Genomic DNA, 20,000 nt, shown 5'->3' on the forward strand with positions numbered 1-20,000 from the left:
ATTTCAGTTTTTTTTTTCAATGTCACATGGCAAGTTGGTTAGAAATGGAATATGGTTTTGATTTAGCATATTGGGAATGGAGAAGAGTGATGGGAAAGCAAATGTGTTTCAGGACATGCAGCAATGGGAAGGAAAGATGAAAATGGACTCAACCTTCATAACAAAGAAGTCCAGGATTAACTTTGATCTCAAGGTTGTTTTCTTTTGTGTAATAGATACACGTACTTGGGCAGGCACTCAGTAGAGATAGGGGAAGGAAAGGGAAGTTTTTTAGTGTTTTTGTACATTCGTACTGACACCAGGAGTTTTAAATTGTAAAAATTGTGATTTGCATTTCCAGTCTTTATCTTGTTAAACTTGGACGCTTTGAAATAACAAAGAATTCTATTCGATCGATACAATGTTCAGTTTCAAGAGAATGTCAGCATTCTCCTTAGTTTCTCAAGATCAGCCTCTGCTAACATTGAAGTAGGAAAAAATGCTTCACAAAGGTGTTAGAGAAATGTTGTGTAGTGTGACTAAAGATGTAGACAAAGTGATGGATTATAAGAAAATAGTACCAAAACGGGAGATTTACAAAGCCAGTTCCATACTGCAGAGGCGTTTTAGCAGAAGACTGCCAACATTGAAAGAATCAGAAAAGAGAAGTGAAAACAAATGCTGGGAGCACTTAGCCAGTCAGGCAGCCTATGTAGAAAGAGAAACAGAATTAACATTTGAAATTGAAATCCCTGTAGGACAGAGTAAATAAGTTACAGAAAGAGTGAGGAATTGATGATAAGGACAAGAGAATATCTCCAACAGAGTGAGGACTGGGTTTCCATGGTGTTAAATAGTTGATAAATGGTATGTTTCAAAGTTCAGATATGTTGTCAGAGAACATACATGACATCACATCACATACAACCTAAGCTTTTTCCTGCAGGCCAGGCAGAATTTTGATTTATCGATAGTGTAAAAAACTATACACAAAAAACAGATACGTATACAAAAGAAAGAAATGAAAACAAACAAATGCAAACAAATAGTGCAAGACAGAAGATAAATATTCAGTAATAAATAAGGTGCAAAGTAAGAGTCATAAAATGAATCTATGATAAAATAATAAGGGCTGTTTGAGAGCAAGAAAAATAAAGGGACATAAAAGTGCAGGGGAATGCAGGTCAAAACACTAAATCTAGGAAATGCTCAACAGATCAGGCAATGTTAGTGGAGAGAGCAAAACCTCTGTTAATATTGCAAATGTATAACCTGCCACAGAACTGTTGAATTCTAATGCTAACAAAGAAATGGAGTTACCAAAAATTGATGAATTTACATGAGAAAACATCATCTTAGAACAAAATGGTACTTGTGGGGTGGAAAGAGGATGAAGGAGAGGGAATAAAAATGATAGATAAGTATAGGGTATAGAAGGTGACTTTTAGGTGATAGAGTGAAGCATGGCAAGGTAGTGATGAGGGAATGTAAATTCTAATCTATAGTTGATCAATGAGATCACAAAGGTTTCTGTTATGATGAACTGAACGATTGGAAATTATGAAGGTGAAGATAGGTTATTGTCACATGGATTGGATGGAGAATTTTAGCAAGAGGTACTATTGTTTTAAGAATGAAGCACAAAATCTATTTTTATAAGCAAATATTCAGCAGCAATTGCTCTACAAAGTAAGGAATCTTAATTTTGGTAGAATGATAGATCCTAAAAGAAAGATGATCTTCAAACAAAATGTATTTCTACCAATTTCAACTTGCATATCAAGCCCAATGATTCTGTGAACCATTTTACTGTCTCTGTGTTGTCAATTTACCCATCAATGAAACACACAAAATGAAAATTAGGGCTACTTCTAATCCCAAATAGGTCACAAATTGTTTTAGTTTAGCATTGGGAAAACAGATTCAATTTAATTTTTGACATCTGCACAATTCACATTGTGCATCATAATTGGGCATCATTATTCTCCACTCATTGTTTCAGATGATTCAGAAGGCTGCCATCCTAAATGTTGAACTTGTCTCTTCGTGATTTTAAATCTGCCCTTATCATTCTCTTCATGTTAACTTTTTTTCATTCAAGGAAGTCACTTTATGATTTAGCTGGGACAAAGAGAAAAGAGTGAATGATTTTTGAAAATACAATTGAATGCAATTTTGCAGGAACCGGAGGATTGCTTTGCATTGACATATCTATATACATTGTGTCATTTATGGAAATGAATTATGTATTTTTTTAATGCAGCAAGATTATGTTGTCCTAGTACAAAGAAAAGCTGTGGTAGTGTAGTATGGTAGCTGCAAAGCATTTGATCAGAGGTCACTCCTGAAAAAATCACTGGGGTCTCCCTTCCTTCTATCAACTATACCTGCTTAAAGAGGACTTACTTCATTGAGGATCCTTACCATACAGCCCTTAGTATCTTTGAAACACTACCTTTTCGTGCAGTTAGTGTTGAACAATCATAGAACATAACAGCACAGTACAGGCCCTTTGGCTCATGATGTTGTTCCAACCTATATATTCCTACCAAAAAACACTAAACCTTCCCCTCTTTGTAGCTCTCTTTTTCATCCATGTGCTTTTCTAAGAGTTTATTAAATGCCCCTAATGCTTCAGCCTCCTCCATCATCCCCAGCAAGTCATTCCTGGCACCCACAAAAATCTGTGTATATATAAAAAACTTACCCCTGATGTTAACCCTAAACATTTCTCCCTTCACTTTGCATAGATTTCCTCTGGTGTTTGCTATTCCAACCTGGGAAAAAGGCACTAGCTGTCTACTGTATCTATACCTCTCAGAATCTTATAGACTTATTAATTCACCTTTAATCCTTCTTCGCTCCAAAGAGAAAAGTTCCAGCTCTGCTAATCTTGCCTCATAAGATTTATTGCCCAATCCATGCAACATCTTGTTCAATCTCCTCTGCACCCTCTCCATAGCTTTCACAACCTGCCTATAATGAGGTGACCAGAACTAAGTGCAGTCTCACCAGAGAATTGTAGAGTTGCAACATGACCTCTCGACTCTTGAACTCAATCTGCGACTAATGAAGCCCAACATCCCATAAGCCTTCTTAACTATCCTTTCAACCTGCATACCAACCGTGAGACTTGTATGGATTTGGACCTCAAGGTCCCTTTGTTCCTCCTCAGTGTTAAGTATCTGACCATTAACCCTACTCAGCCTTCAGATTTGACATTCCAAAATGCTTTAGCTCGCACTTATCTAGATTGAACTCCATCTGCCACTTTTCTGGCCAACTCTGCATCCTGTGAGTATCCTTTTGTAACCTACAACAACCTTTCAGCACCATCCACAACTCCTTCAATCTTCCGACCATCCTCCTGCTTCTTCATCTAGGTCATTTATAGAAATCACAAAGAGCAGCAGTCCCAGAACAGATCGCTGTGGATCTCCACTATTGATAGACCTCCAGGAAAAATACCTTCCATCCACTAGTACTCTCTGCTTTCTACAGGCAAGACAATTTTTAATCCACACAGCCAAAGTTCCGTGGATCTCATGCCCCATGACTCTCTGAATGAGTCTCTCATAGGAGACCTTGTCAAAATACCTTACAAAAATCCATATACATCTTATCTACCTTCCTAGAAACAAGTAAATTATTTTTGCATATATTTATTTTGGATCACCATGTATATATGTCATTTTTGTGTAGGGTGTACTGTGTCTATGCGTGTGCTCTTTAGTCCAGAGAGGCACTGTTTCGTCGGGTTTTATATGTACAATCAGCTGACAAGAAACTTGAACTATTCCCCAATGGCTCAGCCAGATTGGTCAGTGCTCTACAAAGTAAGGAATCTTAATTTTGGTAGAATGATAGATCCTAAAAGAAAGATGATCTTCAAACAAAATGTATTTCTACCAATTTTAAGCTCAGCTTCCAATAAACTATCTATACAGGGACCATTAAAAGATGGATATGTTCAATTAACTGTTCAATTAAAGTAACCGTGCTAAATTACCATTTAATAACAAGATAGTTCAATTAACTAAACATGGCCAACTAAAATTGAAAGTATTTCTGTGGGTGATCCTGGCTCGTTTGCATACTGGTTGTGTTACCATCCAAAGGAAATCTTGGCACACGCTGAATGCTTCACAGAAACATATGGTGAATTGCAAACGGAAGCTTTGACACCAGCAGACTGGGTCTCTCAGGAAGCATTTTACATGAAACATTCTGTTTGAATAAATAGTTGCCTTTCTGATATTTCATTTTGTTGAAAACTGAAAGTATTAAAAAAAATCTTGAAAACTGTAAGGAATTAATGCTGTTTCATGAAATGCTTCATTCAAGTGGAACATGTAAATTTAGTAAACGTCCATTCTTATTAATTGTACACATTTGTACAGGTGTAAAAATGGAGCAATTTTCTTGAAAGTTATGCAAAAGTAGGTAACTGCTTAATGGAAGCCAGCTTAGATTCACATCAGTTATCACGCACAAAAAAAAAATCAAACAGATTTAGTCATTTATTCACACTTAGAACTTGTGAATGTAAGAAACGATAGAATTCTTCTATCCTGTTTTATCATTCAATAAGATAATGGTTGATCTAATTCTTGGTCTGAACACCATTCTCCTGTCAGTCCTCTTAATATTGATTTTTCTGAAAGAGACTTAATGATCCAGTTTCATTGGCCTCTTGAGACAAATAATTGGTCCAACCACCTGATCCTAATACTGATGGCTCCGTATAGGCTTTAAAAGGCTTGTTAAAATCTTGCAACATCAGGGTCTCTCCAAGATGGCAATACCTCTTCTGGGCAGCATACGATGAGGAGTTGCAGACTTTGGGGCACCAGAAATGGGGAGTACACTCTTCCCCCTCCCCCCACCACCCAATAAGAAGCATGGGAGACAACCGTACAGACATTAATCACAGCAGCAAACCAGTGAGGTGCTCAGCGCTTGAAGGACCCATAGAGTTGAGGGCTGCTGAAGATGGATCTCCTGTGAACCAGGTATCGGAATCAGGATTCAAGAGGGTGCTGAAGGCAAGAAAGGTTTCTTAAAGGGTTCGTGCTCTGTAGGCTTTCTGATCATATCGGAGATTTGGACCTCAAGCGTGGATTGCTAAAAGATAGAACAGGTGTCTGCGACTGCAGAGGCTGTGGGAGCGCTGGAGGCGAATCCAAGGGCACTCAGTGACTCTGAATCGACTCTCTTTTGCTTCTCTTTCTCATACTGTAAGGGGACCTGGGCAAGACTAATGCCGACTCTTTGTTTGCCTTATGAGAGACTAACGGAAATTTCGTGTAAACATTTTCTGTTGTATTTCATGACAATAAAAGAATTTTGAATCTTGAAAAATTCTTAACCTTTGGAAAACAAATGTTCCGATCTTGCAGGAACCTTTGAGGTAAAATTCAAAGCATGTTAATTTTAGCAGTGTATCATATACCTTAGTTTTCTATTATAACCTGCCTCACTATTTGTCTGCAGAAATATCAGAAGCATTGTCTTCAGTCACCATCACAATTACTTATTCTTGGATTTAATTCCACCACTTCAAATGCACATACTATTTCATGAGATTGTTGTCAACATTAGTGTTATTCAATTGAACATTTAGCCCTGCATCTTTTTCCACTTCTACAATATCAATTAGCTGGACATTTAGGTTAAAACCTTGACCAAACTATAACATCTTAGTGGTGGAAAGGAGGAAAAAAGCTTGTGTATTTCTGACCCTGAAGACTCTTGTGTGCTTTGTTACACTTCATGGAGTATGGTGGTATTAATCTCTCTTCGAAATTGTCATTCTCAGATGAAATGTTAAGAACATGATGTTATCTATACTCAGAGACATCATTTAAAAAAAAACTCAGTGGCATTGAAGAAAATCATTATAATTGTCACAGTAGCCCAGTCAGGTAATTTGATAATTTATTTAGTTATTATTTTGTTTGAGGCTTCTCACATATGCGGTTTATTTGATTTTCATTAAATGCTCTTTAGTAATGTTTAGGAAAAATGGTTGGTAGTGTTTTGTAAGGGAAGAGGGAGAATTTAAATTGTGGCAAAACAATTTTATCAGTTACAAAATTTTTTTTTGTTAAGAATTTCAATTTCATCACATTTTTCAAGTCATACATCTTTAGATGCTGTTCCAAATCTTCATACTAAAAGTGAGATTTTCATTCATTGGTTCACCCTCCAGTGATTTTTTTACTCATTCAGTTTAATACAAGGTGGTTGAATTATGGACTTCTCTTTCCAGAGACAGATAGCACCACTACTAATTAACATCTCTAAGAATCTAGCTTAACTATGCCTTCTGTGATCAATTTGCATTACTTGTGTCAAATTACATGGATTTTTTTCCAGCAAGAATGTCAACTTCACTTACAGTCTATTTCTCCCCATGCAGAATCCAGTCTGATTTGTTTATTGGTGTTTTTTAGAGCCCAATATGCAGTCTTCTGAGGCTGGTACAGACACCACATCAACAGTGACGTTGCAAACCTCGGTAGCAGGACAGCAGGCGGTGCAAGCCCAAGTAGTACAACAGGTACCAGTTCAGCAGCAGGTAAGTTATTCAGCTGGAATGCCACTGATATTGCTTTCTCTTTCTCTTTTCACTTCCCCCCCTCCCCCCACAGGATTGATTATCTTCTGGTATAAATTGATGCTTGTCTCAATGTGCATCTTGAATGCTCATTGAGCACAGAGTCCTGTCTTACACAGCTGTATGGGATTAACCCAGTAGTTCTCAGCTTTTTTCTTTCCACTCACATACCACTTTAAGTATTCCCTATGCCATAGGTGCTCTGTTATTAGTAAGGGATTGCTTAAGGTGGTATGTGGTTGGAAAGAAAAAGTTTGAAAACCACTGTTTTAATTGTACCTAATTGACTCGTTATGTGCACAGTTTCATAACTTCAAAAGGAATTAGCCCAATGACAATTTTTCTTAAGCAAAATATTTCAGTAACAATTGGGTCTAGAGCAGTGATTCTGAACCTTTCCTTCCCGCTGACACACCACCTTAAGCAATCCCTTAATAATCACAGAACAGTGATGGCATAGGGATTACTTAAAGTGGTATGTGAGTGGAAAGAAAAAGGTGAGGACCACTGGATTAACCTTTACAAAGACCACTGCATTCCCTTCCATTTCCATAACTGATTGGCTAGGCGCAATTCAACTGCAGTCTACAAATTCACCAATGACACCATGGACCTTGGCAGAATCACAGACTGCAATGAGGAAGCATACAGGAAGGAGATAGATCACTTAGTTGAGTGGTGTCACAACAACATCCTTGCACTCAATATTATCAAAACCAAGGAGCTGATTTTGAACTTCAGGAAGAAATCAGGAGAACACAAACCAGTCCTCATTGGGAGATCAGCAGTGGAGAGGATCAAATTTCTGGGCATTAACATCTCTGAGGATCTGTCCTGAGGTCTCCATGTTGAGGCAATCATGAAGAAGTCACACCAGCGGTTTTATTTCACGAGGAGTTTAAGGAGATTGATATGTCACCAAAGAATCTCAAAATTCTTTTTAGGCGTATTATGGAGAGCATCAGTATTTGGTATGCAGATGCCAATGCGCAGGACAGGATAAAGTTCCAGAGAGTTGTTAACTCAGTCATTGACGTCACAGGTACCAGTCTTCACTCCATCGAGGACATCTACAAGAGGCATTGTCTTAAGAAAGCAGCTTATATACTCAAGGGCCTCCACCATCCAGGCCATGCCCTCTTCACTCTGCTACCATTGGGGAAAAAGGTACAGTAGCCTGAAGATGAGCACCCAATGGCACAAGGACAGCTTCTTCCCCTTTGCCATCAGATTTCTGAATGGACAATGAACCACATCCACTACCTCAGTTTATTCTATTTTAGAACCATAAAACACAAAAACAGGCCCCTTTGACATTTCTAGTCTGTGTCATATTTAGCTGACTCTCACTGACCTGCACCCTGTCTAAAGCCCTCCATACCTCTCCCATCCATGTACCTGTCAAAATTCTTCTTAAATGTTAAAACTGAGCCTACATTCACCACCTTAGCTGGTACCTCGGTCCACACTCCCACCACTCTGTGTAAAGAAGTTCTCCCTCACATTCCCCCTAAACATTTTCCTTTCACTCTTAACCCTTGTCCGCTGGTTTGAATCTCACCTACCCTCAGTGAGATTGTACATCCTTAATGGTCTGTCCTTCCAAAATGCAACACCTCACACTTGTTGGCATTAAATTCCATCTGCCATTTTTCAGCCCATTTTCCCAGCTGGTCCAGATCCCTCCGCAAGCTTTGAAAACCTTCTTCATTGTCCACAACACCTCCAGTCTTAATGTTAACTGCAAATTTGCTGATCCAATTTAACACATTATCATCCAGATCTTTCTTGGTTCTTGATCCTCCAAAATATTCTGTAAGGAATATGAAACTGGAGGTGGGTGAGAATGTGCTAGTGAAAGGAGGGGATTTTTATAGAAGAGCTGACTTAAATTTAATTGGTTCTTGTTATGGTAGGGTGAAGATTATTCCATGCATTGATTGTACGGGGGAAGAATGATTGCTGTACATATCTGTCTTGGAAGATGGCACTACAAATTCGGTTGCGTGCCCTCACAAGCCCTAGCAGGTTTGGGTTTGGTGTAGGATTGGTAGTCTATATCAAGCTGGCAGTTTTGGATTTTGTAAAAACAGGTAAGGCGGTGCGCTTCACGTCTATCTTTGAGAGAGATCCACTTTAATGAATCCAAAAGCTCTGTCACACTTGTTTCTCTTCCAAATGTATTTGTGACAAATTGGGCTGCCTGTTTCTGGACTCATTCGATGGTAATAGTGTTTTTGTTTGTGTATGGTTCCCATTTCAGCTACTGCATATTCAAAATGTGGTCTGATGAGGGTGAGGTACAATTTCACCATGATAGAAGTTGAACAATGATGGAAGTTGCGTCTCAGAAAATTTAGGACTCCTGTTCCCTTCACTGTTGTATGATACGTCTGATCATTCCAATGCAGGTCGTTCTGGATTTTAATGCCAAGGTATTTGGTCCATTTGGTTTCATCAAGGGTGACACTTAGGATTTTGTATGATGTTTTGCCTGGTTTGCTCTTCTTGGTGACACGTATGGTTACGTATTTAGAAAAATTGAACAGCATGCCCCATTTTTCTGACCATTCTATCATGTTATCAAGACTTTTTGGAGAGCATTCTTGTCATCAGCTGACTTAATTGAACGGTATAGCAAACAGTTATCTGCGAATAGTCTAGTGGTGCTTGTGACTTTTCTGTGAATGTTGTTGATGTAAAAACAAATGTGTGCCATAGGGTGTACAATGTAACTCTGGAAGCCATTCAGAGCTTTTTCCATTCACGCACACCCACTGGAGATATTTCGTCAAGAAACTGGAAATCCATCTTTTAGTGTTGGAGTGAATACCATAGTAGTCAAGCTTCTTAAGTAATCTTTGGTGGGGAATGATATTGAATGCTTTGGAGAAGTCGAGCACTGCTAAATCAGTGATGACATTGCTATCAAAGTTTTTGGCCAGGTCATTTGTTGTCAGGATAAGATGGGACTTGCATGATCTATGCTTCCTAAATGCATGGTGATTATCAGCAAGAATATTGTGACTGCTAAGTTGCCTCATCAGGTTGTTGTTGTCTATCATATGCTCCAGGAGTTTGCAGCAGGTGCTTGTTAATGAAACAGAGCAATAATTTGTGAAGTTAGTGGTTGAGCCCTTTTTTAAAATTTTTAAAAAATTTTCACACTTTGAACCATATCAATCAAAATACATACAAACATTTCCCTCTTAAATCTACACAATGGCATTTTCTCCTTTTTTTTCCCCCCACCTTCCCACCCCCCTCCAAACCCATTAAACATTCAACATATACAATACAATAAAATCATTTAACAATGTCATCACACAATGAAAATAAACAAGAAAATTGTGTCATCTACTTTTACACACTGGATCAGTTCATTTTGTCTTTTTCTCATTTTATCATTTTAGGGGGTGGAGGTCCGAGGCAAGCTCTCTATGCTGTGTTCCATATATGATTCCCAAATTTGTTCAAATAATGTGACTTTATTTTTAAAAATTATGTGTTATTTTTTCCAATGGAATAGATTTATTAATTTCTATGTACCATTGCTGTACTCTCAGGCTCTCTTCTGATTTCCAATTTGACATTATACATTACTTAGACGAAAGATCTCTGGATTTTTTGGTATGTTGCTTTTTGTAATTTTATTTAATACCTGATTTAGATCTTCCCAAAACTTTTTCACTTTCTCACATGCCCAAATTGCATCTACTGTTGTTCCCGTTTCCTTCTAACAGTGAAAACATCTATCTGATAATGTTGGATCCCATTTATTTAACTTTTGGGGCATGATATATAGCCTGTGTAACCAATTATATTGTATCATGCGTAACCTCGTGTTTATTATATTTTTCATAGTTCCAGAGCATAACTTTTCCCATATTTCATTTTTTATCTTTATGTTTAAATCTTTTTCCCATTTTTCTTTGGGTTTATAGCTTGCTTCATCATTTTCCTTCTCTTGCAGCTTGATGTACATGTTTCTTATAAATCTTTTTATTATTGTTGTTTCTGTAATAACATATTCAAAGCTGCTTCCTTCTGGTAATCTCAGTCTGCTTCCCAATTTGTCCTTTAAGTAGGTTTTCAGTTGGTGGTATGCAAACATTGTACCATGAATTATCAGCTGCGCTGGATGGGTCACGTCTCCAGAATGGAGGACCATCGCCTTCCCAAGATCGTGTTATATGGCGAGCTCTCCACTGGCCACCGTGACAGAGGTGCACCAAAGAAAAGGTACAAGGACTGCCTAAAGAAATCTCTTGGTGCCTGCCACATTGACCACCGCCAGTGGGCTGATAACGCCTCAAACCGTGCATCTTGGCGCCTCACAGTTTGGCGGGCAGCAACCTCCTTTGAAGAAGACCGCAGAGCCCACCTCACTGACAAAAGGCAAAGGAGGAAAAACCCAACACCCAACCCCAACCAACCAATTCTCCCCTGCAACCGCTGCAATCGTGTCTGCCTGTCCCGCATTGGACTTGTCAGCCACAAACGAGCCTGCAGCTGACGTGGACTTTTTACCCCCTCCATAAATCTTCGTCCGCGAAGCCAAGCCAAAGAAGACCATGAATTATTCCATATTTGTACTTCATTTGTTCAAATGCTAATAAATTATTTCCCAAAAAACAATTTTCTATTCTTTTCATCCCTTTTCTCTACCTTTCTCTAAAGCAAAGGTTATCTATTGTGAAAGGGATTAGTTGATTTTGCGTCAATAATAATTTTGGTAGTTGTTAATTTGTTTTTTTCCTTTCTACATGAATCTTCTTCCATACGTTGAGTAAATGGTGCAGTACTGGTGAACTTTTATATTGCACCAGTTTTTCATCCCACATAAAGTATATGTTCTGGTACCTTCTCTCCTATTTTATCTAGTTCTATCTTGGTCCAATCTGGTTTTTCCCTTGTTTGATAAAAATCTGATAGATACCTTAATTGTGCTGCTCTATAATAATTTTTTAAGTTTGATAGCTGCAAACCACCTTGTTTGTACCATTCTGTTAATTTATCTAGCGTTATCCTCGGTTTCCTCCCTTTCCATAATAATTTCTTATTATTATTCTCTTTAGTTCATTAAAGAATTTCTCTGTTAAGGGAATTGGTAACAATTGAAATAGGTATTGTATCCTTGGGAAGACATTCATTTTAATGCAATTTACCCTCCCTATCAATGTTAGTAGCAATTCTTTCCAATGTTCTAAGTCATCTTGTAATTTCTTCATTAATGGCTGATAATTTAATTTGTATAGGTGGCCTAAATTATTATCTAATCTAATACCTAGGTATTGGATTGCTTGCATTTGCCATTTAAATGGTGATTCTTTTTTAAACTCTGTAATCTACATTATTCATTGACATCGCTTCACTTTTATTTGCGTTTGTACCCCGATATTTCTCCATATTCCTTCAATTTCTTATGTAGCTCTTTTATTGATATTTCTGGTTCTGTTAAGTATACTATGATGTCATCTGCAAATAAACTGATTTTATACTCCTTCTCCTTTATTTTATCCCTTTTATTTTATTTTCTGTTCTTATCAGTTCTGCCAATGGTTCTATTGCTAAAGCGAACAGTGAGGGAGATAGTGGACATCCCTGCCTAGTTGACCTACTTAATTTAAATTGGTTCAATACATATCCATTTACTCTCACCTTCGCCAATGGTCCCTTATATAATGATTTAATCCAGTTAATATATTTTTCTGGTAGGTTGAACCTCTGTAATACTTTGAATAAATAATTCCATTCTACCCTGTTAAAGGCTTTTTCTGCGTCTAAAGCAACAGCCACTGTTGGTATCTTATTTCCTTGTACTGCATGGATTAAATTAGTGAACTTACAGACATTGTCCATTGTTCGTCTTTTCTTAAAAAATCCAGTTTGATCTTGTTTTACTATTTTTGGTACACAGTCGGCCAATCTGCTAATAGTTTTGCTATTATCTTATAATCTGAATTAAGTAGAGATATTGGTCTATATGATGCTGGTGTTAGTGGATCTTTCCCCATCTTTGGTACTACTGTAACTATTGCTGTCTTACATGAATCTGGCAAGTTTTGTGTTTCTTCTATCTGGTTCATTACTTTGAGGAGAGGAGGAATTAATAATTCTTTAAATGTTTTATAGAATTTTATTGGGAGTCCATCCTCTCCAGGCGTTTTATTGTTCGGCAGCTTTTTTAATATATCCTGTATTTCCTCGATTTCAAATGGTTTTATCAATTTGTTTTGCTCTTCTTGCAATTTCAGTAGTTCAATTTTAGCTAAAAACTCATCTATTTTGTCTTCTTTCCCTTCGTTCTCAGTTCGGTATAATTGTTCGTAGAATTCCTTAAAGTTTTCATTAATCTCTGTTGGGTAATATGTAATTTGTTTGTCTTTTTTCCTTGATGCCAATACAGTTCTTTTTAACTTGTTCTGTTTTAAGTTGCCAGGCTAATATTTTGTGCATTTTTTCTCCTAGCTCGTCATACTTCTGCTTTATTTTCATTATGTTCTTCTCCACCTTATACATCTGTAATGTTTCGTATTTTATTTTTTTGTCTCCCAATTCTCTTTTTGTTGTATCTTCCCTTGTTGCTAGTTCTTTTTCTGTACTTACTATTTCCCTTTCCAACTGTTCTATTTCCCAATTGTAGTCCTTTTTCATCTTAGTTATATAACTTATTATCTGCCCTCTAATGAAGGCTTTCATTGCATCCCATAATAAAAATTTGTCTTTCACTGATTCCGTATTTATTTCAAAGTACATTTTAATTTGGCGTTCAATAAATTCTCTAAATTCCTGTCTTTTAAGTAGCATGGAGTTTAATCTCCATCTATATGTTCTTAGTGGGATGTCCTTCAGTTCTATTGCTAATAACAGGGGTGAATGATCAGATAGTAATCTAGCTTTATATTCCGTTTTCCTAACTCTCCCTTGGATATGGGTTGACAACAGGAACATGTCAATCCTTGAGTATGTTTTATGTCTACTCAAATAATATGAGTATTCCTTCTCCCTTGGGTCTGCCTCCTCCATATATCCAAAAGTTGCATTTCCTGCATTGATTTACCCATAAATTTGGCCACTTTATTCTTTTTGCTAATCTTTTGTCTAGTTTTATCCACCTTGGGGTCCAAATTAAGGTTAAAATCCCCTCCTATCAATATATTCCCCTGCGTATCTACAATCTTCAAATAAAATATCTTGCATAAACTTTTGATCCTCTTCATTAGGTGCATATATATTGACCAAATTCCAGAATTCTGAATATATCTGACACTTTATCATTACATACCTCCCTGCTCGATCTATTATTTCCTCCTCTATTTTGATTGGTACATTTTTATTGATTAATATAGCTACACCTCTGGCTTTTGAATTATATGATGCTGCCATTACATGCCCTACCCAGTCTCTCCTTAATTTATTATGTTCCACTTCAGTTAGATGCATTTCCTGCATGAATGCTATATCTATTTTTTTTTCAGTAAATTTAATAGCCTCTTCCTTTTAATTTGGTTATGTATTCCATTAATATTTATAGTCATACAGTTCAACATGGCCATCTAATGCTCTTCTTACACCTCATTTCCACTTCCTCACCATCACCTTTCCTCTTTTCCCCATTTTTATCTCTCAGTTTTCCCTTTTTGAACTCAATGTGTGAGAATACTTCTAAAACAATAAATACTTCCACAACTCCCACATCTAATATTCCCTAACCCCAAGTCCCCCCACCCCCCTCTCTGATTTGCTTCTTGTCCCTTGCCGGGTAACCACAACTCCCCTCTCCATTTGGATTGCGAACCCACTCGCAAGCGTCAACTGATTTCGCAGTGACTGTTATTCTCTCCCATCCAACCCCCTCCAGAAAAGACTTTTGTCTTCACATTTAACAAAGCTCACCCTCTTTTTTTTTCTTTTTTTCCCTTCTCCCTTACTTCCCTTTTCTTTCCCTTCTTTAGTTCTTACTTATACATTATTTTTTCATCTTTATATGTAGTTTGTCATCGTTCTTCATTCTTGTTACATCTTTTCATCTCTCCTTCTGTACTGCAGGTGTTTTGCAAATTCTCGTGCTTTCTCCTGATCCGAGAGCAGTCTGTTTTGCTCCCCCGGGATAAATATTTTAAGAACAGCTGGATATCTTAACATAAATTTATAGCCTTTTTTTCCATAGGATCGATTTTGCTGTGTTAAACTCCTTCCTCTTCTTTAGGAGTTCAAAACTTATGTCTGGGTAAAAAAATATTTTTTGACCCTTGTATTCCAATGGTTTTTTGTCTTCTCTAATTTTATTCCTTGCCCTCTCCAATATAGTTTCCCTTGTCGTGTATCTCATAAATTCTACTAAAACTGATCTTGGTTTTTGTTGTGACTGTGGTTTCAGGGCTAGTGTTCTTTGTGCCCTTTCTATTTCCATTCCTTCCTGTATTTCTGGCATTCCCAGGACCTTTGGGATCCATTCTTTTATAAATTCTTTCATATTTTTGCCTTAATAGGCCTGCTATCTTTTTTTTTACATTTTTTATTTTTCACACCATAAACCACATTAACCATGATACATACTTTTTCCTTTTCAAATATATACAGTGCCATTTTCTCCCTCCTCCCATCCCACCCTCCCTACCTTCCCCCTCCCGTCCATTTAAAGTACAAAATCTAGGGTGCATTAAACCAGTCAAACAATGTTGTCATTCAATAAAAATAAACAAGAAATTCCACTGAGTCAATTCTTTTCATTTCCTTCTCCTTTCGTTAATTTAGGTAGTGAATGTCCCCGGTAGGTTTTCGCTATTGTGTTTCATGTAAGGCTCCCATATTTGTTCAAATATTTCAATATTATTTTTTAAACTATATGTTATTTTTTCTAATGGAATACATTTATTCATTTCTATATACCATTGTTGTATTTTCAAATTATCTTCCGATTTCCAGGTTGACATAATACATTTTTTTGCTATGGCTAGAGCTATCTTAACAAATCTTTTTTGTGCATCTTCCAAATCAATTCCAAATTCTTTGTTTTTTATGTTACTTAGGAGAAAGATCTCTGGATTCTTTGGTATATTGTTTTCTGTTATTTTATTTAATATCTGATTGAGATCTTCCCAAAATTTTTCTACTCTCTCACATGTCCAGATTGCATGAATTGTTGTTCCCATTTCTTTTTTACATCGAAAATATCTATCAGATACTGTTGGGTCCCATTTATTTAAATTATGAGGTGTAATGTATAGCCTGTGTATCCAGTTATATTGTATCATACGTAACCTCGTATTTATTGTATTTCTCATCGTTCCAGAACATAACTTCTCCCATGTTTCCTTTTTTATCTTTATATTTAAATCTTGTTCCCATTTTTGTTTAGTTTTACCATTTGTTTCCTCATTCTCCTTTTCTTGCAGTTTAATATACATATTTGTTATAAATCTTTTGATTATCATTGTATCTGTAATCACATATTCAAAGTTACTTCCCTCTGGTAAACTCAGACTGCTTCCTAATTTGTCCTTCAACTAGGATCTCAATTGGTAATATGCCAGCACTGTATCTTGAGTTATATTGTATTTATCTTTCATTTGTTCAAAGGATAATAATCTATTTCCTGAAAAACAATTTTCTATTCTTTTGATCCCTTTTTTCTCCCATTCTCTAAAGGAAAGGTTATCTATTGTAAAAGGGAGTAACTTATTTTGCATCAATATTAGTTTTGGTAATTGATAATTTGTTTTATTTCTTTCTACATGAATCTTCTTCCAAATATTGAGTAGATGATGTAATACTGGAGAACTTCTATGTTGTACCAATTTTTCATCCCATTTCTATAATATGTGTTCAGGTATCTTTTCCCCTATTTTATCTAATTCTAATCTGGTCCAATCTCGCTTTTCCCTTGTTTGATAAAAATCTGATAGGTATCTTAATTGTGCGGCTCTATAATAATTTTTAAAGTTTGGCAGTTGTAAGCCTCCTTGTTTATACCATTCTGTTAATTTATCTAGTGCTATCCTCAGTTTCCCCCCTTTCCATAAAAATTTCCTTATTATTTTCTTTAACTCCTTGAAGAATTTCTCTGTCAGTTGTATTGGCAATGCCTGAAATAGGTATAATATCCTTGGAAAAATGTTCATTTTAATACAGTTTATCCTTCCTATTAGTGTTAGTGGTAAATCTTTCCAATGCTCTAAATCGTCCTGTAATTTTTTTCATTAGTGGATAATAATTGAGTTTATATAGTTGGCCGAGATTTTTATTTATTTGTATACCTAGGTATCTTATTGCTTGCATTTGCCATCTAAATGGTGATTCCTTCTTAAATTTTGAGAAATCCGCATCATTCATAGGCATTGCTTCACTTTTATTTATGTTAATCTTGTAACCCGACACTTCTCCATATTCCTTCAATTTCTTATATAATTCTTTTATTGATAGTTCTGGTTCTGTTAAGTATACTATAACATCATCCGCAAATAAACTGATTTTATATTCCTTGTCTTTTATTTTTATCCCTTTTATATTATTTTCTGTTCTTATCAATTCTGCTAGTGGTTCTATAGCTAACGCGAACCATAAAAGTGATAGTGGGCATCCCTGCCGTGTTGACCTGTTTAAGTTAAATTGCTTTGATATATATCCATTTACTGTCACTTTCGCCAATGGTCCCTTATATAATGCTTTAATCCAATTAATATACTTCTCTGGTAAACTGAATTTTTGCAATACTTTAAATAAATAATTCCATTCTACTCTGTCAAAGGCCTTCTCTGCGTCTAAAGCAACTGCTACTGTTGGCGCTTTACTCCCTTCTACTGCATGAATTAAGTTAATAAATTTACAAATATTGTCTGTTGTGCGTCTTTTTTTAATAAATCCAGTTTGGTCTAGATTTACCATTTTTGGTACATACTCTGCTAATCTGTTTGCTAATAGTTTAGCTATTATCTTATAATCTGTGTTAAGTAAAGATATTGGTCTATATGACGCTGGTGTGAGTGGATCTTTCCCTTGCTTTAGTATTACTGTAATTATTGCTGTTTTACATGAATCTGGTAAGCTTTGTGTTTTATCAATCTGGTTGATTACTTCGAGGGGAGGAATTAATAAGTCTTTAAATGTTTTATAGAATTCTATTGGGAATCCATCCTCTCCTGGTGTTTTATTATTTGGTAATTTTTTTATTATCTCTTGTATTTCTACTATTCCAAATGGTTCTGTTAATTTATTTTGTTCCTCTATTTGTAGTTTTGGTAGTTCAATTTTAGTTAGAAATTCATCTATTTTCCCTTCTTTCCCTTCGTTTTCAGTTTGGTATAATTGTTCATAGAATTCTCTAAAGTTTTCCTTGATCTCCTTTGGATTATATGTGATTTGTTTGTCTTTTTTCCTTGATGCCAATGCCATTTTCTTAGCTTGTTCTGTCTTAAGCAGCCATGCTAGAATTTTGTGCGTTTTTTCCCCTAGTTCATAATATTTCTGTTTTGTCTTCATTATAATCTTCTCCACCTTATATGTTTGTAGTGTTTCATATTTTATTTTTTTATCTGCCAATTCTCTTCTTTTAGTTGTATCTTCCTTCATTGCTAATTCTTTTTCTATATTTACTATTTCCCTTTCCAACTGCTCTGTTTTAGGCCTGCTATCTTTATGTTATTTCGCCTACTATAGTTTTCCTTTATGTCCATCTTCTGAGCTGACAACTCTTGTGACTCTTTAACTTTTTTGTCACTGTCTTCCAATTTTCTTCTTAAGTTATTCACTTCCATTTATACAGCCATTTCTCATTCTTCCACATTTTCTAATCTTTTCCCTATTTCTGTCATGACCAGCTCTATTCTATTCACTTTTTCTTCTGTACTTTTCATTTCACTAAATTCTAATGTCAACCATTCTTTTAATGCTTTCATTTGTTCTTGAATTTTAAAAAAAATCTATATACTGTCCATTTATTTTACCTTCTATTCCTCTGTCCAGAGCTTGGTCTTCTTTTTCTTCTGTGTCTGCACAATTGTTAGTGTCTTGTACTTCTCTTCCTTTTGACTTTTCTTCTGACTTTCTTGTTGAGCTGATTGCCTCAGTTTGTTGGGTGTTTTTTTACATAGCTTCTTGTTGTTGGTTTTCTTCTTCTGGGCTAGTTCTTCTGGGCTTCCTGTCACTGTTTTTCTTTCTTATCACTCCCTTTCCTGTTGCTTTCCTCTTCTTTCATCTGAGAGCCCTGCTATTGGGCATCTCTCAGCTGGTCGTGCTGTGTATGTTCACTCCACAGCTGGGCCCTCCTCCCATCGGTGCTTTCCTTTTCCTTGGTGTGTGCATTGCACACTTCTGTTTGGCTCAGAGAGTCATTTTTCCAGTCCCGCAGTTGGGAGGTCGCGACTCTGTGGGATCACCACTAACCTCCGGTAGCGGGCTCCTCTCTCCATGGCGGGTCCCTGCCTCTTCATGCAGGTTAATGCCTTCTCCTTTCTCTTCTAGCGTCTTTTCTTTTTTTTCCTATTGTTTTTGCTTTTTCCTTCTTGTGGGTGCTATATTCTTTCTTTTCTCCACACCTTTATCTTTTATTTGTTGTGTTTTGTGTTTCTTGAACTTTGCATTTTCTTCACTTTATTTCTTCTTTTCTGGAGAGGGCTGGTACTCTCCTACCGGTCATTACTCCATCACGTGACTCCTCCTGGTTGAGCCCTTCTTGAAGAGAAGAGTGATGTTTGCCTTTCTCCAATCCAGGGAAAGGTCACCTGAGTCAAGCAACTGCTGGAAGATAAACTGCAGATGTTCATCAACAATGGTACCAGCACCGATCCTTGAGACCCACAATCAGTCAGAGGCCTCAGTCTAAGAAACAATCATCCACCTCTACTCTCTGGCCACTCCCATCCAACCATTGTTGAATCCAGTCATACTTCACCATGAATACCTAGCGTCTGAACATTCCATGTAGGACCTTGTCAAATATGACCTAGCACACATAAAGCTATGTTGATTATGTTACACACTAACAACCCTTTTACTTATGATTGGGACTAACAGGTTTTTTGTTAGCACACAGGAACAGCAATGGAAAATTCACTGGACAATGGCAAATTCAAATAATACTTTTTATTAAACTATTAATAACAACATTTCTTACTTAACTCTAAACTTACTTACTCTAATCTTAACCCTAAATGGAAATATGTGTGTGTGTGTGATATATATAATTCCCACTCTGAAAAGTCAATCTTTAAAAGTTCAGCATCATTTTAATCTTGCTTGAAGGTCTTAAGTTCTCAGTTCAGAAATAATTATAATGCGCTTTTAAACATTATATCTTCAGGCATCTTTTACTCACAATTATGTTTTCCATATGAAGAATCTGCCTCTTCTCAAAGACACCGAATGTGGCTATTTTCTTCCACGATGAATTCACAAACCC

At 36.5% G+C, this 20,000-nt stretch overlaps 1 protein-coding gene across 11 annotated transcripts in view; it reads left to right on the plus strand.

Annotated features, from left to right (window-relative positions):
• Positions 1 to 20,000, plus strand: part of LOC138758400 (transcription factor RFX3-like) — a 342,380-nt gene that overhangs the window by 150,993 nt on the left and 171,387 nt on the right. For all 11 annotated transcript variants that reach the window (XM_069927263.1, XM_069927325.1, XM_069927330.1 and 8 more), the window contains one exon: positions 6,435 to 6,559. In XM_069927263.1, the coding sequence (XP_069783364.1) occupies positions 6,443 to 6,559 (117 nt within the window). In that variant the 5' untranslated portion in view covers positions 6,435 to 6,442. The remainder of the gene's footprint in view (positions 1 to 6,434; positions 6,560 to 20,000) is intronic.

Source organism: Narcine bancroftii, chromosome 1, assembly GCF_036971445.1.
Source record: "Narcine bancroftii isolate sNarBan1 chromosome 1, sNarBan1.hap1, whole genome shotgun sequence".
NCBI classification, from domain to species: Eukaryota; Metazoa; Chordata; class Chondrichthyes; order Torpediniformes; family Narcinidae; genus Narcine; species Narcine bancroftii.